At 36.8% G+C, this 20,457-nt stretch overlaps 1 protein-coding gene across 10 annotated transcripts in view; it reads left to right on the top strand.

Moving 5' to 3' along the window:
• Positions 1-20,457, top strand: part of TRDN (triadin) — a 417,254-nt gene that overhangs the window by 127,460 nt on the left and 269,337 nt on the right. For 9 of the 10 annotated variants that reach the window (XM_055136157.1, XM_055136159.1, XM_055136156.1 and 6 more), the window contains exon 9: positions 888-947. The exons of the other annotated variant lie outside the window; for it this stretch is intronic. In XM_055136157.1, coding sequence (XP_054992132.1) covers positions 888-947 — 60 coding nt within the window. The remainder of the gene's footprint in view (positions 1-887; positions 948-20,457) is intronic. 10 annotated transcript variants of the gene reach the window in all.

Below are 20,457 nucleotides of genomic sequence, written 5' to 3'. Positions count from 1 at the left end.
CTTAAATGCTATATTTATTTATTTATTTTTATTATTTTTTTTTGCTTTTTGGCTCACACCCAGCGATGCTCAGGGGTTACTCCTGGCTTTTCACTCAGGAATTACTCCTGGCGGTGCTTGGGGGACCATATGGGATGCCGGGGATCGAACCCAGGTCGGCCGCGTGCAAGGCAAACGCCCTACCCGCTGTGCTATTGCTCCAGCCCCTCAAATGCTATATTTAAAGACAAAAATCAAACCTTTTTTTCCCTTTAACCATAACTGAGCAATATCACAAGGCAACCTTCTATTAAGGATTATTCAATTCATTCATTTAATATTTGTAACATTTGGAGCTGTAAATCTGGTTCTTTCGTGGTAATCTTATTGAACAATGTTTCCTTGCAGAAGGCCCCTAACTGGTGGCAAAGGGGTTAACCCTCCTGCTTTGCCTTTTCAAGAAAAAATTCTGCAGTTCCATTTGGATAATTAATAGAAAAGCTGGAAGTGAAAATTTGGTAAACTGTTCCAAGTTGGAAACAATTTCCTCTTGTAAAACATCTGCTTCATTATTGGAAGTATACAAATGGACAAGAGATTTTAGTTCCATAAAATGAGTTTTGTAATAAATTTCATAAAATAGCTTTGGATCTTTTAAAGCTTTTGATCATTAAAATATTACCCATAATTAGTCATTGTCTTTTTAAGGTCCTTTGATTTGTATAAGATAACTGGAGTATTATATGCATCCTTTACCTTGTTTGTTCATGAATGTGAATTATTTATTCATACAAAAACTGTAGAAACCAGAATAGAATTGTGCTATTTTATTTGTTTTGTGAAACAAGCAGAAAAAGGAAAGTGTCGATGATATTTTCTTATTGCTCTTTCTCTTTCTACTCTGTCAGATCAGTATGCATTCTGTCGATATATGATTGACATGTTTGTCCATGGGGATTTAAAACCAGGTATTCAAAAAAATTCTTATACTTGTTTGTTTTAATAGTCTTTGTTTGTACGATTGTTGGCTTTTTGCTCACTAAATTGTTCTTAGTTAAAAATATAGCATCATGCATGTGTAGAATTAGAATAAAACCAATAAAATGCAGAAATAATAACTGGCAGTAGGGCATTAAATTTTATTTTATTTTATTGCATGGCTTATTGCAAATAAAGTCAGCTGAAAAACTTCTTAAAAAGTGCTAATATCTTTATATAATAAAGGCTAATATCTTTAATAATATCTTTGAGAGAAGACATAAATTATCTTACTTTATTTCTGGTAAACTTTGAAGGTGTATGGCAATAAAAGTTGTCATTTTTTTATTAACCAAGAGTAAAATTCATATTAAAATCTACTGCATTTCAAGTAGTCAGACCATTCTTTCAATTTTTTTTTACATTTTTCTTGCTAACATAGACTTGGATTAAACACTCCACAGAACGTCTATGGAGATAGTCTACTTTAAATTTGATAGAAAATACAAAAGAGATGTATTTTTAATTAAAAAAACTTTATCTCTCCTATCTTTAATATTGGCTAATGTATAACAAGGAATTCTTTACGAACATCTTATTTGAGAAGAAGTAACTTGATTGCTTGCACTATGCCTTTGCATATTTAAAAATTGATGGCAGTATGTTCATGCCGGGAAACATTTCCAAAAAATTAAGATTTATTGCTAAGGAACATTAAAGTAATTGAAGTCAATAGAAGCAAATTATCAATCTACATGTCTGTCTATCTATCTATCTATCTATCTATCTATCTATCTATCTATCTATCTATCTATCTATCTATCATCTATCTATCTATCTTCCTAGCTTTTAGGCCACACTAGTTTTTAGGCAGTGCTTTCTAATTGCTTGAGTGGTGATGAGGTACTATATAGTGTTAATGGTTGAAACCAAGACTCCTGCATGCAAACTTGTGCTCAATTCTTTAAACTATCTTTTGCCCAAAAGCAGGTTCTATTTTCTTAACAATTTTATGAAATTTTTTTCTAAAATTTAAAGTTACAATTCATTATCTTTTGAAGAATGGGGATGTCATCTGTATCTATAAATAATAGGCCTATGGTTTATAGAAAACCAGGTAATTGAGAATTTTGTTTATCCAATCATGAGTTAATAATACTACATTTTAAGTGTTAATGTCTTTTTCTCTCCTTCATTGTTTTTTAAGAATTTTTTAGTATGTAGAAAACTAAAATGTGTAGAAAGATGAAAAATATGATAAATAACTTGGTAAAATAAAATTAGTGTTAACATGTGGATCAAATCACAGCAAACAACGGGTGAAATATTCAGATAGTTTAATCTCAGCAGAATGTAAATGTGAATAGAGATATAAATGCCTTTGATTTTAAGCATTAGACTGAGAAAATTTACAAAATTTACCTATTTTTTAGTGTATTCATGTTTAAAATTGGAATCACAGTAACAAACTTTGTGAAGTCAAAACGTTAACAACTGGTAATATGAAATTTCTTACATTTATTCCCTTTGCCACACTTTGTCTAGATGTTCTACATGAAAGGAACTTCTCAACTTAGTATGCAAGTCTTGTCTATCTATACTACTAGTGAAATTTTATGGAAAAAAAACTGATGCCGATTTTGGGTCATGTGTAATAGTTTGAGAAAGACATACTTTACGATTTGTTTTCAAAGGATCGGGTATTATTTGTTTGAGTGGAATCTGTTATGGAACATTAACTTTTAAACATTGTTCTTTGGGAAAATAAGTGGTTGTTTGCTATCTAAAGTAATGATAATATTGATTTATCTTAAAATACAATTTTCTAAAAAAATGGACACAATGTGCCTATATTGACCAAGTCGTGAAGGAATTCTAACAGCTTAATTGTCACAGTGCCAACCATGTCTTTCAGAAAATAAAACAACTTGTGATCGGAAAAATAGTACAATAAGTAGGGCATTTCCTTGCATGCACCCAACCTGAATTCAATTCCTGGCATACCACATGGTCCCCTGAGGTCTGTCAGAAGTGATCCCTGGGTGCAGAGTCAATGCTGAGCATCTCCCGTGGGGCCACAAAACAAAACAGAGGTACAAACAAAATTTAATGACTGACATAAATCTTGAAGAGCAAGTGATAGCACCTCCGTATAAATGAAGAAGAATTGTGTGTAGTCATACAGGGAGAGCCTTTCTAAGGGCAAAAGTCTACATTTTATAAATTTTTATGATTAGCCATAAGGGTTCTTATCTAATATATATTTTCACTTTTGAAAATAATTTCTAGATGTTCTAGGATTGTTTGCACATGTAATTAATTTGCTGTCTCATGCTTTATTAATTTGTCAACCTCATTTATGATGCACTAGCTTTACTGGTAGAATATAAAAGAAATTAGATATTTTTCTATCTATATTTCTTATCAGAGAAGAAAGAGAGGAAAAACTGGAGAAAGAAGCTTGTATAGTATGAATATTGTTTCTTAAAATAAACCACAGAAAACTTTATGAGGGTAAGAATTCAGTAATGTTATCTTATTTAGTGAAAAAGCACTAAATATGGTTTGCATTTTGAAAAGTAAGGAATGAGAAACTAGATTTAATCTGATTGCAATAATTTAGAGAAAATGGCAGTGATAATACTTTGACTGACAATTAGAGAATAAAACAATTCCTGCCAAGTTTATTGCTCTGCATGTATCCACTATTTATAAAACATTTGTGCTTCCATCTGTTTGTTTGGGATTAGTTGAACACCTGTTATTGTTTATCTAGAGCTCATTATTAATTATTGGTAATGAGTTTTAAAACTATAATTTGATTTTGCCCTCTGAATAGTTTACTTTATGTTACAGTTGTCACATCCTCAAAATTAACCCTCCAATTACAGTCCAAATCTGACAAACCTGTTGAAACTCATGCATTTTTACCTCAGCAAATTAAATGCTTCTAAAGTTGCTTTAAAAACAAAGAAACAAAAAGATACATTTTTCTAGAATTTTATCTATGAACCTTATAATGAACTGAATTGCTTTTACTGAGTCTTTATATTGCTTGTACACGAGCCTATATGGTCAGTGAGAATTTCAACCTCAGTAATGGAACCATTTTTATAAATAAGCATCAACTATGAGGATATGTTCATTTTGCTCTGTTTAATAAAAATTCTACTTCACAGTTTTACTCTAAATTAAGTTGAAAAATTTAAAAAAAATCTATATATAGAACTGAAAAATGAGACTGTCTTAGTAAAGTTGGACCTAAGGGCAAGTAGAATTAGACTAATTGATTGTGTGTAATTTGATGAGTATTATAGATCTTTCTGCAATATTTTCTCTGCTGTCCTTCAGTGTCAGTAGAACACATCATTAGATCTTTTAATTTGGTAAATAGTCATATTATAGGACATGTTCTAATAGCACTGAAGACAGATCTTACAATGGCTGTCTTGAAATTTGCTAGGGCTAATATAGTCTTTTATATCTTATGTGACAACTAATTAAGCAGATCAAGGCAGACATTAGCTGCTACATTGATACATAATTTGTGGTAGTTCATGCTTTGTTATTGTTGTTTTCATTTTTTAGAAATTGACAAACAGATGGCTAAGATAAATTCCTCTGTAGTATTTAATTTTACAAATTTCCAGCAATTTCTATTTTGTTTTTCAAATCTTAGTAACTAAGCACATTCTTAAAAAGCACTGTAGCACTGTAGCACTGTTGCCCCTTGTTCATCAATTTGCTCGAGTGGGCATCTGTAATATCTCTATTGTTAGACTTGTTAGTGTTTTTGGCATATCAAATATGCCACAGGTAGCTTGCCAGGCTTTGCAGTGGGGGCAGGATACTCTCGGTAGCTTGCCAGGTTCTCTAAGAGGAACAGAGGAATCAAATCTGGGTCGGCCGCATACAAGGCAAATGCCCTACCCTCTGTGCTATTGCTCCAGCCCTCTTAAAAAGCAATGGTTATAAATGTGACTTGAAATATTTAGGTGGCCACTTTAAAAGAAATATCATGATTTTTCATAGTGTTTTCATAATTCCTTCATCTTTCAGAGGTGCCTTATAAAATTTAATTATTGGGCAGAATCAACCAAATTAAGCAAGAGATTAATTTCTACAAAAACAATCACATAGCACAAAATTTATGTATAATATATATAGATAAATTGATTTAACTGCCTAGTTCAAGGACTAGTATTTTTTATTTCTAGTTTGATTTTGTTCAACAATTTTTCTTGTATATTTTTCGGGGGGATGCACATCTGACATATTTAGGGCTTACTCCTTGCTATGTGCTCAAGGATTACTCCTGACTGGGCTTAAGGGAACATATGGGGTTACCTATTCATCCCCTGCTTAGAAATTGTAGTTCTGTTTTTGTTTTTCTATTCTGTAGCAATTATGATTTTAATGATGCAAGTTAAAATTTTCCCCTAGAAATTATACCATCATTTATAGTCAATGACTTATTTTCAATTCCTTTATTTCTTATTTTTAAATTTTTTTTCTTTGTGGACGTAGTCCTGTCTCTTCTTTTTATTGTTTTATTGAGACACTGTGAGCTAATCCCTTACAAATTTCAATTATTTAAAAAATTATATCAAGTCAATTGATTTCACTTTCTGAGTTATTTATTCTCAAAATTAAATCTATAAAAATCTGTCAAGTTATAATAAAATATTTTCACAGGAATAAAAAGTTTAAAATATGACTTTAAGTATGGTAGGAAGAAAACTGAAGAATAATCTAAACTTCCAAGTTTAAGAATAGCCCTTTCTTGAGCTTCAGTAGTTAACTACATTTTTGTTTTGAACTGATTGAGAAGCTAAAGATTAATGCTTTATTAAATGTTCATTTATTTTTTATTTTTATTTTTTTTAATTATTTTAATAATTTTACTTAATGTAAAATGGCAGCCAACAATTTTTGAAATAAAATGGAATCCTTAATAAAAATAGCAAGTCCCTAGAGAGTACACATAAAAACAGAGAATTCAAAGATACATAGGTAAAGAATTTAGAAGAGCCATCAAAATAAAACTTAATAAATCTGAAGAACTTAAACACAGAAAAACAGGTCTATGATTTCCAAACATAGAGTACAAGGAATTCTTTACAAAGGTGATTTAAGATATTAAAGAATTTCAGACAGAATTGCTGATTATGAAGAGCACCTTTTATGAAATTCAATATTACATTGAAAACAAAAAAGTACTTAGCGTAGCAAGTAAGTATCAGAAACCAAAGATAAAAATGACAATGACGAATCAACTAGGAGACAGAAACAAAAGTTAGGGGAAAAAAGTAACTTAAGATGTGTGAGGTTTCATTATATAATTAAGTTTAAGGATAACAGCCAATTCAAAAGATGATAGAAAGGAAGAGATACCGTATCTAAAGAAACAATTTCAGAGAATGCCCAAACCCTAAGGAATTAACCACAAATGCATAGAAGATTGATAGAATTACCAAATTTCTAAGTTCAAAAATGAGCATTGTAGCACTGTCCTCCTGTTGCTCATCGATTTGCTTGAGTGGGCACCAGTAATGTCTCCATTGTGAGACTTGCTGTTACGTTTTTTTTTTTTTAAATTTATTTATTTTTAATTAGAGAATCACCGTGAGGGTACAGTTACAGATTTATACACTTTTGTGCTTATACTTCCCTCATACAAAGTTCGGGAACCCATCACTTCACCAGTGCCCATTCTCCACCACCCGTAAACCCGGCGTCCCTCCCACCCTCCCCAATCCCATCTCCCCGCCACCCTACCCTGCCACTGTGGCAAGGCATTCCCTTCTGTTCTCTCTCTCTAATTAGCTGTTGTGGTTTGCAATAAAGGTGTTGAGTGGCCGCTGTGCTCAGTCTCTAACCCTCATTCAGCCCGCAACTCCCTTCCCCCACATGGCCTTCGACTACAATGTAGTTGGTGATCGCTTCTCTGAGTTGACCTTTCCCCGGAACGTGAGGCCAGCCTCGAAGCCATGGAGTCAACCTCCTGGTACTTATTTCTACAGTTCTTGGGAGATAGTCTCCCACTCTGTTATTCTATATACCATAGATGAGTGCAATCTTTCTATGTCTGTCTCTCTCTTTCTGACTCATTTCACTCAGCATGAAACTTTTCATGCCCATCCACTTAACTACAAAATTCTTGACCTCCTTTTTTCTAACAGCTGCATAATATTCCATTGTATAGATGTACCAAAGTTTCCTCAACCAGTCATCCGTTCTGGGGCATTCGGGTTTTTTCCAGATTCTGGCTATTGTAAATAGTGCTGCGATGAACATACATGTGCAGATGTTGTTTCGATTGTACTTTTTTGCCTCTCTGGGATATATTCCCAGCAGTGGTATTGCTGGGTCAAATGGGAATTCAATATCTAATTTTTTGAGAATTGTCCAAATTGTTTTCCAGAAGGGTTGAACCAGTCGGCATTCCCACCAGCAGTGAAGAAGGGTCCCTTTCTCCCCACATCCTCTCCAACAGCGGTTGCTTTTGTTCTTTTGGATGTGTGCTAGTCTCTGTGGTGTGAGGTGGTATCTCATGGTTGTTTTGATCTGCATCTCTCTGATGATTAGTGATGCAGAGCACTTTTTCATGTGCCTTTTGGCCATTCGTATTTCTTCCTTGGTAAAGTTTCTGTTCATTTCTTCGCCCCATTTTTTGATGGGGTTGGATGTTTTCTTCTTGTAGAGTTCAACCAGTGCTTTATATACCATTGATATCAACCCCTTATCTGATGGGTATTGTGTAAATATCCTTTCCCATTCTGTGGATAGTCTTTGGATTCTGGTCAATGTATCTCTTGCGGTGCAGAAGCTTTTTAGTTTAATGTAGTCCCATTTGTTGATCTCTGTTTTTACTAGATTGCTTAGTTCCGTGCCACCTTTGAAGATACCTTTATCTTCAATATCGTGGAGGGTTTCGCCGACATTGTCTTCAATGTACCTTATGGTTTGTGGTCTAATGTTGAGGTCTTTAATCCATTTTGATCTGACTTTTGTGCATGGTGTCAGGTCAAGGTCTAAACCCATTTTTTTGCATGTGGTTGTCCAGTTGTGCCAGCACCATTTGTTAAAGAGGCTTTCCTTGCTCCACTTCACATCTCTTGCTCCCTTATCAAAGATTAGATGGTCATACATTTGGGGTTGTGTGTAGGGATATTCCACCCTGTTCCATTGGTCTACGGCTCTGCCTTTGTTCCAGTACCATGCTGTTTTAATTGTTACTGCTTTGTAGTAAAGTTTGAGGTTGGGGATGGTGATGCCTCCCATCATCTTTTTCCCAAGAATTGTTTTAGCTATCCTTGGACGTTTGTTATTCCATATGAATTTTAGGATTGCTTGATCCATTTCTTTGAAGAGTGTCATGGGTATATTTATAGGGATCGCATTGAATCTGTATAATGCTTTAGGGAGTATTGCCATTTTGACAACATTGATTCTCCCTATCCACGAGCAGGGTATATGTTTCCATTTCCTCATGTCCTCTTTGATTTCATGGAGTAGCGTTATGTAGTTTTCTTTGTAAAGGTCTTTTACTTCCTTGGTTAAGCTGATTCCGAGGTACCTGATTTTCTGGGGCACGATTGTGAATGGGATTGCTTTTTTCATGTCCCTTTCCTCTGCCTCATTGTTTGCATATATGAAGGCCATGGATTTTTGGGTATTGATTTTGTAGCCTGCAACTTTACTGTATAAGTCTATTGTTTCTAAGAGTTTCTTAGTAGAGGTTTTAGGCTTCTCTAGATATAGTATCATGTCGTCTGCAAATAGTGAGAGTTTGATTTCTTCCCTTCCTATCTGGATGCCCTTAATCTCTTTTTCTTGTCTAATAGCTATCGCAAGTACTTCCAGTACTATATTGAAGAGGAGTGGTGAGAGTGGGCATCCTTGTCTTGTGCCTGATCTCAGAGGAAAGGCCCTTAGTTTTTCCCCGTTGAGGATAATGCTTGCTGTAGGCTTGTGATAGATGGCTTTGACTATCTTGAGGAAAGTTCCTCCAAACCCCATTTTGGCGAGGGTTTTCATCATGAAAGGATGTTGGATCTTGTCAAATGCTTTCTCTGCATCTATTGATATGATCATATGGTTTTTATCTTTACTTTTGTTGATATGCTGGATTATGTTGATTGATTTCCGAATGTTAAACCATCCTTGCATCCCTGGGATGAATCCCACTTGGTCGTGATGTATGATCTTTTTGATGAGTTGTTGGATCCTATTTGCCAGTATTTTGTTGAGGATCTTCGCATCGGTGTTCATCAGGGATATTGGTCTGTAATTTTCTTTCTTAGTGGTGTCTTTGTTTGCTTTTGGTATTAGGGAGATGTGTGCTTCATAGAAACTGTTTGGGAGATTTCCTGTTTTTTCAATTTCCTGGAAAAGTTTGAGGAAAACAGGCAGCAGGTCTTCTTTAAATGTTTGGAAGAATTCGCCAGTGAAGCCATCTGGGCCTGGGCTTTTGTTTTTGGGGAGGTTTTTGATCACAGCTTCAATTTCCTTAACATTGATGGGTCTATTCAGGTATTCCAAGTCTTCTTTGTTCAGTCTTGGGAGATTGTAAGAATCGAGGAATCCATCCATTTCTTTTAGGTTCTCCTGCTTTGTGGCATATAGACTTTCAAAGTAGTCTCTAATGAACTTTTGAATCTCACTGGTTTCTGTTATGATGTCCCCCTTTTCATTTCTGATTCGATTTATTAGGGTTCTTTCTCTTTCTTTCTTTGTGAGTCTTGCTAGCGGTTTATCAATCTTGTTTATTTTCTCGAAGAACCAGCTCTTTGTTTCATTGATCTTTCGGATTGTCTTTTTGGTTTCCATGTCATTAATTTCTGCTCTAATTTTTATTATTTCTTTCCTTCGATCTGGTTTGGGTTCCCTTTTCTGGTCCTTTTCTAATGTCTTGAGTCGTGAAGTCAAGCTGTCTATGTGGGCCCTTTCTTCCTTCCTGAGGAATGCTTGGAGAGCTATAAATTTTCCCCTTAACACGGCTTTAGCTGCGTCCCATAGGTTTTGGCAGCTCGTGTCTTCATTCTCATTTGTTTCTAAGTATTTTTTGATTTCTTCCTTGATTTCCTTCCTGACCCACTCATTGTTCAACATTGAATTGTTTAATTTCCAAGTGTTTGACTTGATTCTCCGTGTCAGTGAGTGGTTAGCTTCTATCTTCAGCGCATCGTGGTCTGAAAAGATGGTTGATACAATTTCTATTTTTCCGATTCTATTGAGGTATGTTCTGGGGCCCAGTACATGGTCTATTTTAGAAAATGTTCCGTGTGCACTGGAAAAGAATGTGTATTCTTTCTTTTGGGGGTGTAAGGCCCTGTATAGGTCTATTAGGCCTCTCTCTTCAATTTCTTCTTTCAGAGTCAGTGTTTCCTTGTTGAGTTTTGTTCTTGTCGATCTATCTAGAGGCGATAAGGCCATATTGAAGTCTCCGACTACTATTGTGCTGTTAGTGATGTCCTCTTTGAAGTCTGCTAGGAGTTGTCTTAAATATTTAGCTGGTCGCTCATTAGGTGCATATATGTTTAAGAGTGTGATTTCTTCCTGTTGAACATATCCCTTGATAAACAGAAAATGACCTTCGCTGTCCCTTTTAATCTTTTTCAACCTGAAATCTATGTTGTCGGATATTAGGATGGCCACTCCAGCTTTTTTACGGGGGTTGTTTGCTTGCAGGATTGTTTTCCATCCTTTGACTTTGAGTCTATGTTTACTCTGTTTGTTCAGGTGTGTTTCTTGCAGGCAGCAGAATGATGGGTTTAATTTCTGGATCCATTTTGCCACTCTGTGTCTCTTGATGGGTGCATTTAGGCCGTTGACGTTGAGAGAGATTATTGTGATAGGATTTTGTGTCATATTTCTGTGGTATTTGTTGTTTTTATGTGGCTCCACCTTGTCTTACAGTAGCCCCTTTAGACCTTCTTTCAAGTTTGGTTTTGAGTCTATGAAGGACCTGAGCTGTTGTTTATCCGAGAAGTAGTGTATGGTTCCTTCGAGTTTGAGTGAGAGTTTAGCCGGATAAAGTATTCTTGGTGAGGCATTCATTTCGTTGAGTCTTTTCACTATGTCCCACCATTGTCTTCGGGCTCGGAGGGTTTCCTCTGACAGGTCTGCTGTAAATCTGAGGGGTGCTCCTTTGTATGTAATTTCCTTCTTTAACCTTGCTGCTTGCAGAATTGTGTCTCTATCCATAGCATCCGTCATTCTGACTATGATATGCCTTGGAGTCTTTTTATTCGGGTCTCTTTTTGCTGGTACTCTTCGGACTCCTTGTATCTGGATGCCTGCCTTCTCCAGCTCTGGGAATTTCTTAGCAATGATGTCTTTGACTGTGTTTTTTTCATTGGGGTTACTTCCCTGTGGTTCTGGTACTCCAATGATTCTTATGTTGTTTCTCTTGAAGTCATCCCCCAGGGCTCTGATTCGCTCTATAGCCATTTTGAGGTCTTTGGCCATGATTTGTTGTTGTCTATAAGTTTTCTGCAGCTCATCTTCGAGGTCGCTGATTCTTTCTTCAGCTATAGTCATTCTACTGTTGAGGGCATCTAGTGAGATTTTTATTTCATCTACCGATTCCTTTATTTGTGAGATTTCCGTTCGAAGATTTGAAATTTCTGCTCTCATTTCTGCTCTCATTTCTTCCTGAATTTTCTTGGTAGACCGTTCCAGCACTTCATTCATCTCCTCCCTTAGTTTATTGGATGTCTGTTCCATGGTTGCTTGGAGTAGGTCGACTCTCCTCCAGATCTCCTCTCTAAATTGTTTATCTGAGAGGTCATAGATGTGAGTAGCCCCCATTGATGTTTCTGGAATTTTTTCTTCTCCCTCTCTTGGTGGAGGGGATTTTCGCTGCTTCTTCATATTGTTACGGCAGTATAGAGTTGGAGCTCTGTAGTTATTTGTTCCTTTTTCGTTCTTGTGGAAAGAAGTTTTTCTGATCGTGCTAAACTTCCCTTATTAACTGAGAGCTTTTATAGTGTCAGACTAAGCTAATGGCTATTTTGTGTGTTAGAGATCGCAAAAGTGAATTTTCAAAAACATACAAGTACTGATTGAGCTGAGGTAAAATGTTCATTTATTAATTGACCAGTCAAGGTCATTTAATAGCTTTGAAGTCCGTAGGCGCCCATGGTTGGCTTATGTGAGGCAGAGAGAGGGAGAGAGTCAGAAGGTTACTTTCTCCCAATCCACCTCTGCCATCGCAGGCCCCGCTGGGAAAACTAGGACTGATAAAGTCTGGATAGGCCTTACCCAGGGCTACAGGTTTTTTTTTTCTTTCTCACAGGAAAGAATTTCAAGTGTAGACAAGCAGTGAAATAAAACAGATCTAATTATTTAGGAGGCTTTTAGGAAGGGGAAGGAGAGAGAGGAAGAGATAGTAACACACTAAAGAGAGAGAGTGGGCTTCCCCAAAGGCAGAGAGAGTGCTCCTATACACAGCCTAGCATTTGCTATGAAAGCATGAAAGTACACATCTCAAGAGGGAAGATGCTAGTTACATACACACTTGGGCCCTTTGGGTGTTCTTCCACATGGGCACAAGAGGCACCTGGACTGGGGCAACATATGTGTGTCCTTCCTTTGTTCAAGGTGGCTTTTTTAGGGTTTTTCCAAGCAGCCCAATCTAGGTAAGACTTTGTTGCTAGGGAGGTTGCCAAGGGGAGTGGGGGGTAGAGTTGTGAGTGGTTTAAGGTCTTCTCTGAAATTCCTTTCATGACCTTTTATTCTTGTTGGAGCTTTTCTCAGAGGGGCGGTCCAGCTTTCTCTGGGTCCCTTGGTGGTGGCAGGTGAAGTCTTATCACGCCTGAGTTTCTGTATTCACAGTGTGGGCTCTTTGCAGCAGCCTTGGGTGGTTGGTTTTATTACATCCTAGGAATCCCATTGCCATGGGGGCCCTTCTCTGTCTACTTGCCTACATCAATTTCATAAAACATACTATACCGTAGAGATAGGTTAATTATGTTGAGACCATATGATTGAGTCATTCTTTTTAACTTTTGCTTATTTAAGTCACAGATTACAGTTATTGAAAAAGGAAATATATCAATGCTATAATTTGTTATTTGTTAAATACCAGTTAAGTATCAATATTAATTCTAGGTAAGTTTACATATTATAATCATTTAACTCTCACATCAAGCTCTGAAGGAGGCAATTAGTCAATCAGGGATGTCCAGGAAGAAGTTAGTACTGCTTCCGGTTGTTAGCCTAGCATAAACTGGTATAACAGACAGCCTATAAATAATTTAAAATAGAACAATGACACAACAACCATTTCTGAAAGCAAGAACAAGCAGCACTTCTTAAGGAATTCAAAATGAGAGAAAATTTTGACATATTGCTGAAGCTGTTAAATCTTCAAAATACCATTTGAAGAAAGGAAGAATTAGGTGGTGGATATGGGAACTGTTTGGAAGTGACAACGTTTCAATTCTATACATTATCTTGACTGTTTAAATTATCATGATTGGTGGAAAATCAAATGACATCTCCACATAAATGTGAATGGTTTAACATGCTTGAATGTTAAAAATAATTGGATAAGGAAAGAATCAGAGAAACAGAACTTTTGTCCTTAACTTTGACCATATATTGTTTGGTGTTATTCTGTTTTTATTCATCAGAAGCAGTGACCCAATAAACACACATAACAGGGTGTAAAAACAGATTTCAGAGCGATACTGCATGATTTCAAGACTAGGGCTTGCTACTTGCTGGCTGAAATACAGAAAAGATATATTAATTCATTTCTTTAGGCATGGAATTCTTCTTTTGTCAAATGAGACCAATAATGGGATTGCTGCAGAATACTTGAACAGATGGTCAAGTGCACTTAGAGTTTATGGCTCTCTGACTATTGGAGTTTTATTAATTGAAAGTATTTCTGAGGCTTGTTATAAGTACAATTTTTTAGGGGAGAGAAATACATTTTTAGAACCATATCAACAAATCACTTACCAGACCAAGTATCTCACTTTATCTATGTTCATCTAGACTTGGTTGGTTCTATAATGTATGTAATGTTTGAATAACATTAATTTGCTGGGATACAGCAATAGGACAGCAGGTAAGGAATTTGACTTGCATGTGGCCAATCTGGGTTTGATCTCTGTCACTCTACTTAGTCCATTTGACCCTGCCAGGAGTGATCCCTGTGCAAAGTAAGCCCTGAGCATAGTAAGGTGTGACCCAACTCCCTGACCCCAGTAATACTAGATTTGTAGTACTAAATTGAGGATCATAAGCAAAAGTTATGTGACATGTGACTTTTGTGCCACACTCTCTCTCTGTCTCTGGTATCTGTCTCTGTCTCTGTCTCTGTCTCTGTCTCTCTCTCTCTGTCTCTCCCCTCCACCCCCCTTCTCGTTTAGTTCAGGTATTCCAATTCTTGGTTCTGCCTTGGGAGGTTATAGGAATACCAGAATTCATCTATTTCTTTTTTTTTAATTAATAGTTTATTTTTAATTAGTGAGTCAACGTGAGGGTACAGTTACAGATTTATACATTTTTGTGCTCATGTTTCTCCCTTACAAAGTTTGATAACCCATCCCTTCACCAGTGCCCATTCTCCACCACCAGTAAACCCAACATCCCTCCCCCCCTCCCCAGTCCCGTCTCCCCCCACCCCACACTGCCACTATGGCAGGGTATTCCCTTTTGTTCTCTCTCTCTGATTAGGTGTTGTGGTTTGCAATAAAGGTGTTGAGTGGCCATTGTGTTGTCTCTAGTCTATATTCGGCCCGCATCATCTTTCCCCCACATGACCAACAACCACATTTTAATTGGTGTTCCCGTCTCTGAGTTGCCCAGAATGAGAGAACAGCCTCCAAGCCATGGTGACAACCTCCTGGTACTTATTTCTACTATTCTTAGGTGTTAGTCTTATAGTCTATTATTCTATATTCCACAGATGAGTGCAATCTTTCTATGTCTGTCTCTCTCTTTCTGACTCATTTCACTTAGCATGATACTTTCCATGTTGATCCACTTATATGCAAATGTCATGACCTCGTTTTTTCTAACAGCTGCATAGTATTCCATTGTATAGATGTACCAGAGTTTCTTCAACCAGTCATCTGTTCTAGGGCACTCGGGTTTTTTCCAGATTCTGGCTATTGTAAATAGTGCTGCGATGGACATATAATTGCAGATGTCATTTCGACTATACTTTTTGGCTTTTCTGGGATATATTCCCAGTGGTATTGCTGGGTCAAATGGGAGCTCAACCTCTAGTTTTTTGAGAATAGTCCATATTGTTTTCCAAAATGGCTGAACTAGCCGACATTCCCACCAGCAGTGTAGAAGGGTCCCTTTCTCCCCACATCCTCTCCAACAGTGGTTGCTTTTGTTCTTTTGGATGTGTGCTAGCCTCTGTGGTGTGAGGTGGTATCTCATGGTTGTTTTGATCTGCATCTCTCTGATGATTAGTGATGTAGAGCACTTTTTCATGTGTCTTTTGGCCATTCGTATCTCTTCCTTGGTAAAGTTTCTGTTTATTTCTTTGCCCCATTTTTTGATGGGGTTGGATGTTTTCTTCTTGTAGAGTTCAACCAGTGCTTTATATACCCTTGATATCAACCCCTTATCCGATGGGTATTGTGTAAATATCCTTTCCCATTCTGTGGATAGTCTTTGTATTCTGGTCGCTGTATCTTTTGCGGTGCAGAAGCTTTTTAGTTTAATGTAGTCCCATTTGTTGATCTCTGTTTTTACTAGATTGCTTAGTTCCATGTCATCTTTGAAGATACCTTTATCTTCAATATCCTGGAGGGTTTTGCCTACCTTGTCTTCAATGGAAAAATATCCCCTGCTCATGGATAGGGAGAATAAACATTATCAAAATGGCAATACTCCCAAAAGCATTATACAGATTTAACGCAATCCCTATAGGGATACCCATGGCATTCTTCAAAGAAACGGAGCAAGCAATCCTGAAATTTATATGGAACAATAAATGCCCACGGATAGCTAAGACAATTCTTGGGAAAAAGATGATGGGAGGCATCACCCTCCCCAACCTTAAACTCTACTACAAAGCAGTAACAATTAAAACAGCATGGTACTGGAACAAAAGCAGAACTGCAGACCAATGGAACAGGGTGGGATATCCCCACACACAACCTCAAATGTATGATCATCTAATCTTTGATAAAGGTGCAAGAGATGTGAAGTGGAGCAAGGAAAGTCTCTTTAACAAATGGTGCTGGCACAACTGGACAACCACATGCAAAAAAATGGGCTTAGAACTCGATGTGACACCATGCACAAAAGTCAGATGAAAATGGATTAAAGACCTCAACATCGGAATTCATCTATTTCTTAAGCTTCTCAATGCAATTTCTATGATCCTTTGAATTTCTGTGGTTTCTGTAGTGATGCCCCCTTTTTATTTCTGATTCAGTTTATTAGGGCTCTCTTCCTCTCTCTGTCTCTGTCTCTCTCTCTCCCATCCCTCTCTTCCTTTGAGTCTTTCTAGCAGTTTATCTGTCTTGTTTATTTCTTTAACAAACAAAACAAGGTCTTGTTTCATTGATCATATGAATTGTTTTTTGAGATTCCATCTCATTAATTTCTGTCTTGTTTTATGTCCTTTCTCCTGCCTGGCTTGGGCTTCTTTTCTTAGTCATCTTCTAAGATGTTAAGCTGTGAAGCTAAGTTGTTTATGTGGTTTTATTCTTCTTTCCTGATGTACACTTGCAAAGATATAAACTTTCCAGTTAAACTTATAAGCTAAACTATAAATTTCCACTATAAACTTAACACTGCTTTTGCTGTATCCCACAAGTTCTGGTAGTTCATGTCCACACACTCATTTGTTTCCAGGAATCTTTTGATTTTCCTCTTTGATTTTTTTCTCTAACCCACCGATTGCTCAGTAGTGAGCAGTTCAATTTCCCAGTATTTGATTTGATTATCCATCTCTGTGTGTGATTAACTTCTATTTTTTCTGGGAGCTGGAAACCTGGAGGCAGTTTGGGACACATAATTTACATAATGGTAGCTGCATGGTCCTAATGCTTGACTACTCAAGATGGGTATGATTTTTCAGAGCAGGCAGACACTTATTTAACTGAAAGATAATTTCCCCTACTATATACTATTCAGGGAAATAAGAGACCACCACCCACCAACCTCTCAAGATTTCTCTCAGAGAGTGAGGGGTAGGAGGTGGGAGCTGTTAGTGTATTAGAAAGAACTGCCCCCAGAGTACCACAGGCTCCATGGGGGAACAGTGCAGAAAACCACCATGAAGAGTGGATGAAGAAGTGAGTCCTGAAGCCTCAACAAGCAATGCCCACATGCATAATCTCTGTGATAAAGAATTCAAATATTAAATAATGAGGATGCTTAATGAGCTCAAAGAAACAGTGGGACCGACATCCAGTAAAATACAAGAGAATATCAACAAAACAGTGAAACGGACAGGCAATGAAATACAGAAGGAAATGAGTGACGAAATAAGAAAATTAAAAACAGAAATGGCATTAATTAAAAATTGAGTGGATGAAATGAACAACTCAATGGTTTTGCTTAACAGTGTAATAACAACAGCGAAGACAGAATCAGTGTGCTTGTGGATGAGATGCAGAAAACCTCCAGGGAACAGTGAAGATTGAGAAAATTCTCAAAATAACTCAAGGGCAGAACAGAAAACTATGGGATAAATTCAGGAGAAACATTTTAAGAATCATCAGAGTCCCAGAGGGACAGGGAGGCAACAGGAAAGAAGTAGTAATAGTTAAAGACATCATTGCTAAAAAAATTCCCAGACTTGGAGAATCCAGGTATCTTGATCCATGAAGCCAGAGGGTATTCATTAAAAGAGAACCTAATGAAAAGATTCCAAGACTTAAGCTATGAAGTCAAGTTGTTTATGTGTGTTCTTTCTTCCTTCCTGATGTATGCTTGCAAAGCGATAAACTTTTAGAACGATGAACACCTTTGATAAAGATACAATACTGAAAGCAGAAAGATCAAAGAAAGAGTACATACAAAGGAGTATCTCTTAGATTTACAGAAGATCTATTGAATAAAATCCGCCAGGCCTGAGGACAATAGTGGGATGTAGTTAAAAAAAACTTCAGGAAATGGAGGCTTCACCAAAAATACTCTAACTGGCAAAACACTCATTCAGATTTGAAGGAATGATACACAAATTCATGGATAAACAACAAATCAGAAACTTCACAACTCAAAACCAAATTTGAAAGGAAAACTCAAGGGGCTCGTATGTGACAAAACAACCCCCCAAACAACAATGCTCCAAAGAAAGATGGCACAAAACTCCATGACAACAATCTCTCTCAATGTCAAATTTCTAAAGCACCAATTAAAAGACACAGGGTGGCACAATGCATTAAAAATGGAATTCAACATTTTTCTTCCTACAAGAAACACATTTGAGTAGTCAGAGAAAACACAGACTCCAAATGAAAAGATGGAAAACAATTCTTCAAGTTAACAACTCCCTGGAAAGCCGGGCTGGCCACACTAGTATCCCACAAAATAGATTTTTGGCTCAAAAAGGTTATAAGAGACAGTGAAGGTCATTTCTTAAGATCAAGGCATATATACTTCTGGAAGACATTACACTCCTAAACATATATGCACCCAATGAGAAATCAGCCAAATACTTCAAACAACTAATAGACTTCATGGAGGACATTGTTAACAACACAGTAACAGTTGGGTAGTTCAAAATAGCCTTGTTACCCCTTGATAGATTAATGAAACTAGAACTCAATAAGGAAATACTGGCTTTAATGGATGAAATGGAAGAGACTGGCCTGGTATATATAGGCAAACACTTTCTTCCGCCCAAATGTGCACATTCTTCTCCAGTGCATATGGGACATCCTCCAAGAAGGACCACAAACTGGGCCACAAAACATACCTCCATAAAATTAAGAGGACAGAAATAGTATCAACTATCTTTTCAGACAATGAGACACAGAAAATCAAAGTTAATAAGATATTATTGTAAATAGTTACTGAATGGATTAATTTCTTGAAATACACTTAAGATACACTCTGACTATATGTAATACGTATACTAAACACTATGGTAATATATAATGATATCAATTGTAACTAAATGAAGCATGATGTTTTACTCAGTATACCATATATTTTCTTAAATTATTATTTTTGATTAGCAAAATTTCTTTTTTCGGCTTTTTTTTGAGGGGGGGTGATGGATAACACCAGAAATTCCAGGAGCTAATTCCTGGATCTGCAAACTGAAATTACTCATGGCAGTTCTCAGGGGACTGCCTAGGATGCTAGGGATTGAACCAGGTTGGCTGCATGCAGGACAAATGAAAAACCCACTGTACTATTGCTCTGGCCCCTGATTAGTAAAATATTTTTTACTGAAGACAAATAGAGTATAACTTCAAGAAACATTTGTCTCACTCATTTTCACTTTGCTAGATACCTATATTCATTGAATTGAAAATGTGAAGTATACTTAATTTTTATCATTAATGTATATTTTTAAAATTTTATTTTATTTTTAAATTGAATCACCATGAGATACATAGGCACAAAGCTGTTCATGGTTGGTTTCAGTTTCCAACACCTGTCTCTTCACCTTTGTATATTTTCCATCACAAATATCCCCATTTTCCCTCCCACCACCTCCAGCTCTTCAAGTGTGCTTCTTGGCAGGTACTTCTCTCTCTCTGTCTCTCTCTGTCTCTGTCTCTGTCTGTCTGACTCTCTCTCTCTCTCTCTCTCTCTCTCTCTCTCTCTCTCTCTCTCTCTCTCTCCTCCCGCCCCCTTTTGGGCATTATGGTTTGCAATTAGAGGTACTGAGAGGTTATCATGCTTGTTCCTTTACCTACTTTCAGCATGCAGTTCTTATCCAGAGTGATTATTTTCAACTCTCATTGTCATAGTGTTCTATTTTTCTATCCAAACTGCCTTCTTGCCCAGCACTTGAGGCAGCTTTTAACCATGGATAAATCTTCCTGGCCATTGTTTCATTTTTTATTTTATTTTATATTTTATATTTTCCATCCTATTTTCTATTTTCTGTTACTAATAAGTAAAGTCTCATGCTTTTTCTTTTATATCCGACAAATGAATGCCTTCATTCTACGTCTGACTCTTTTCACTCGGCATACTACTCTCCTGGTCCATTCACTTATAAGCAAATTTCATGACTTCATTTTTACTAGTGGCTGCATAGTATTCTATCGTGTAGGTCTATGATAGTTTCTTTAACTGGTCATCTGGTCTCAGGCACTTGACTTGGTTCAAGTTTCTGGCTATTGTGAATAGTGTTGCAGTGAACATAGAAGTGCAGTTGGCATTTCTGCTGTGTGTTTTTGCACCCCTAGAGTATATTACCCAAACTGGTATTGATGGGTTGTATGGAAGCTCAGTTTATAGTTTTTTGATGAGTGCCAACAATGTTTTCCAAAAAGACTGGACCAGTTGGCATTCCCACCAAAATATATGAGAGTCTCTCTCTTCCTG

This window comes from Sorex araneus, chromosome 4 (assembly GCF_027595985.1).
Source record: "Sorex araneus isolate mSorAra2 chromosome 4, mSorAra2.pri, whole genome shotgun sequence".
Taxonomy (NCBI): domain Eukaryota; kingdom Metazoa; phylum Chordata; class Mammalia; order Eulipotyphla; family Soricidae; genus Sorex; species Sorex araneus.
The sequence above is the reverse complement of the archived record's forward strand: the minus strand, read 5'-3'. Positions and strand labels throughout refer to the sequence as shown.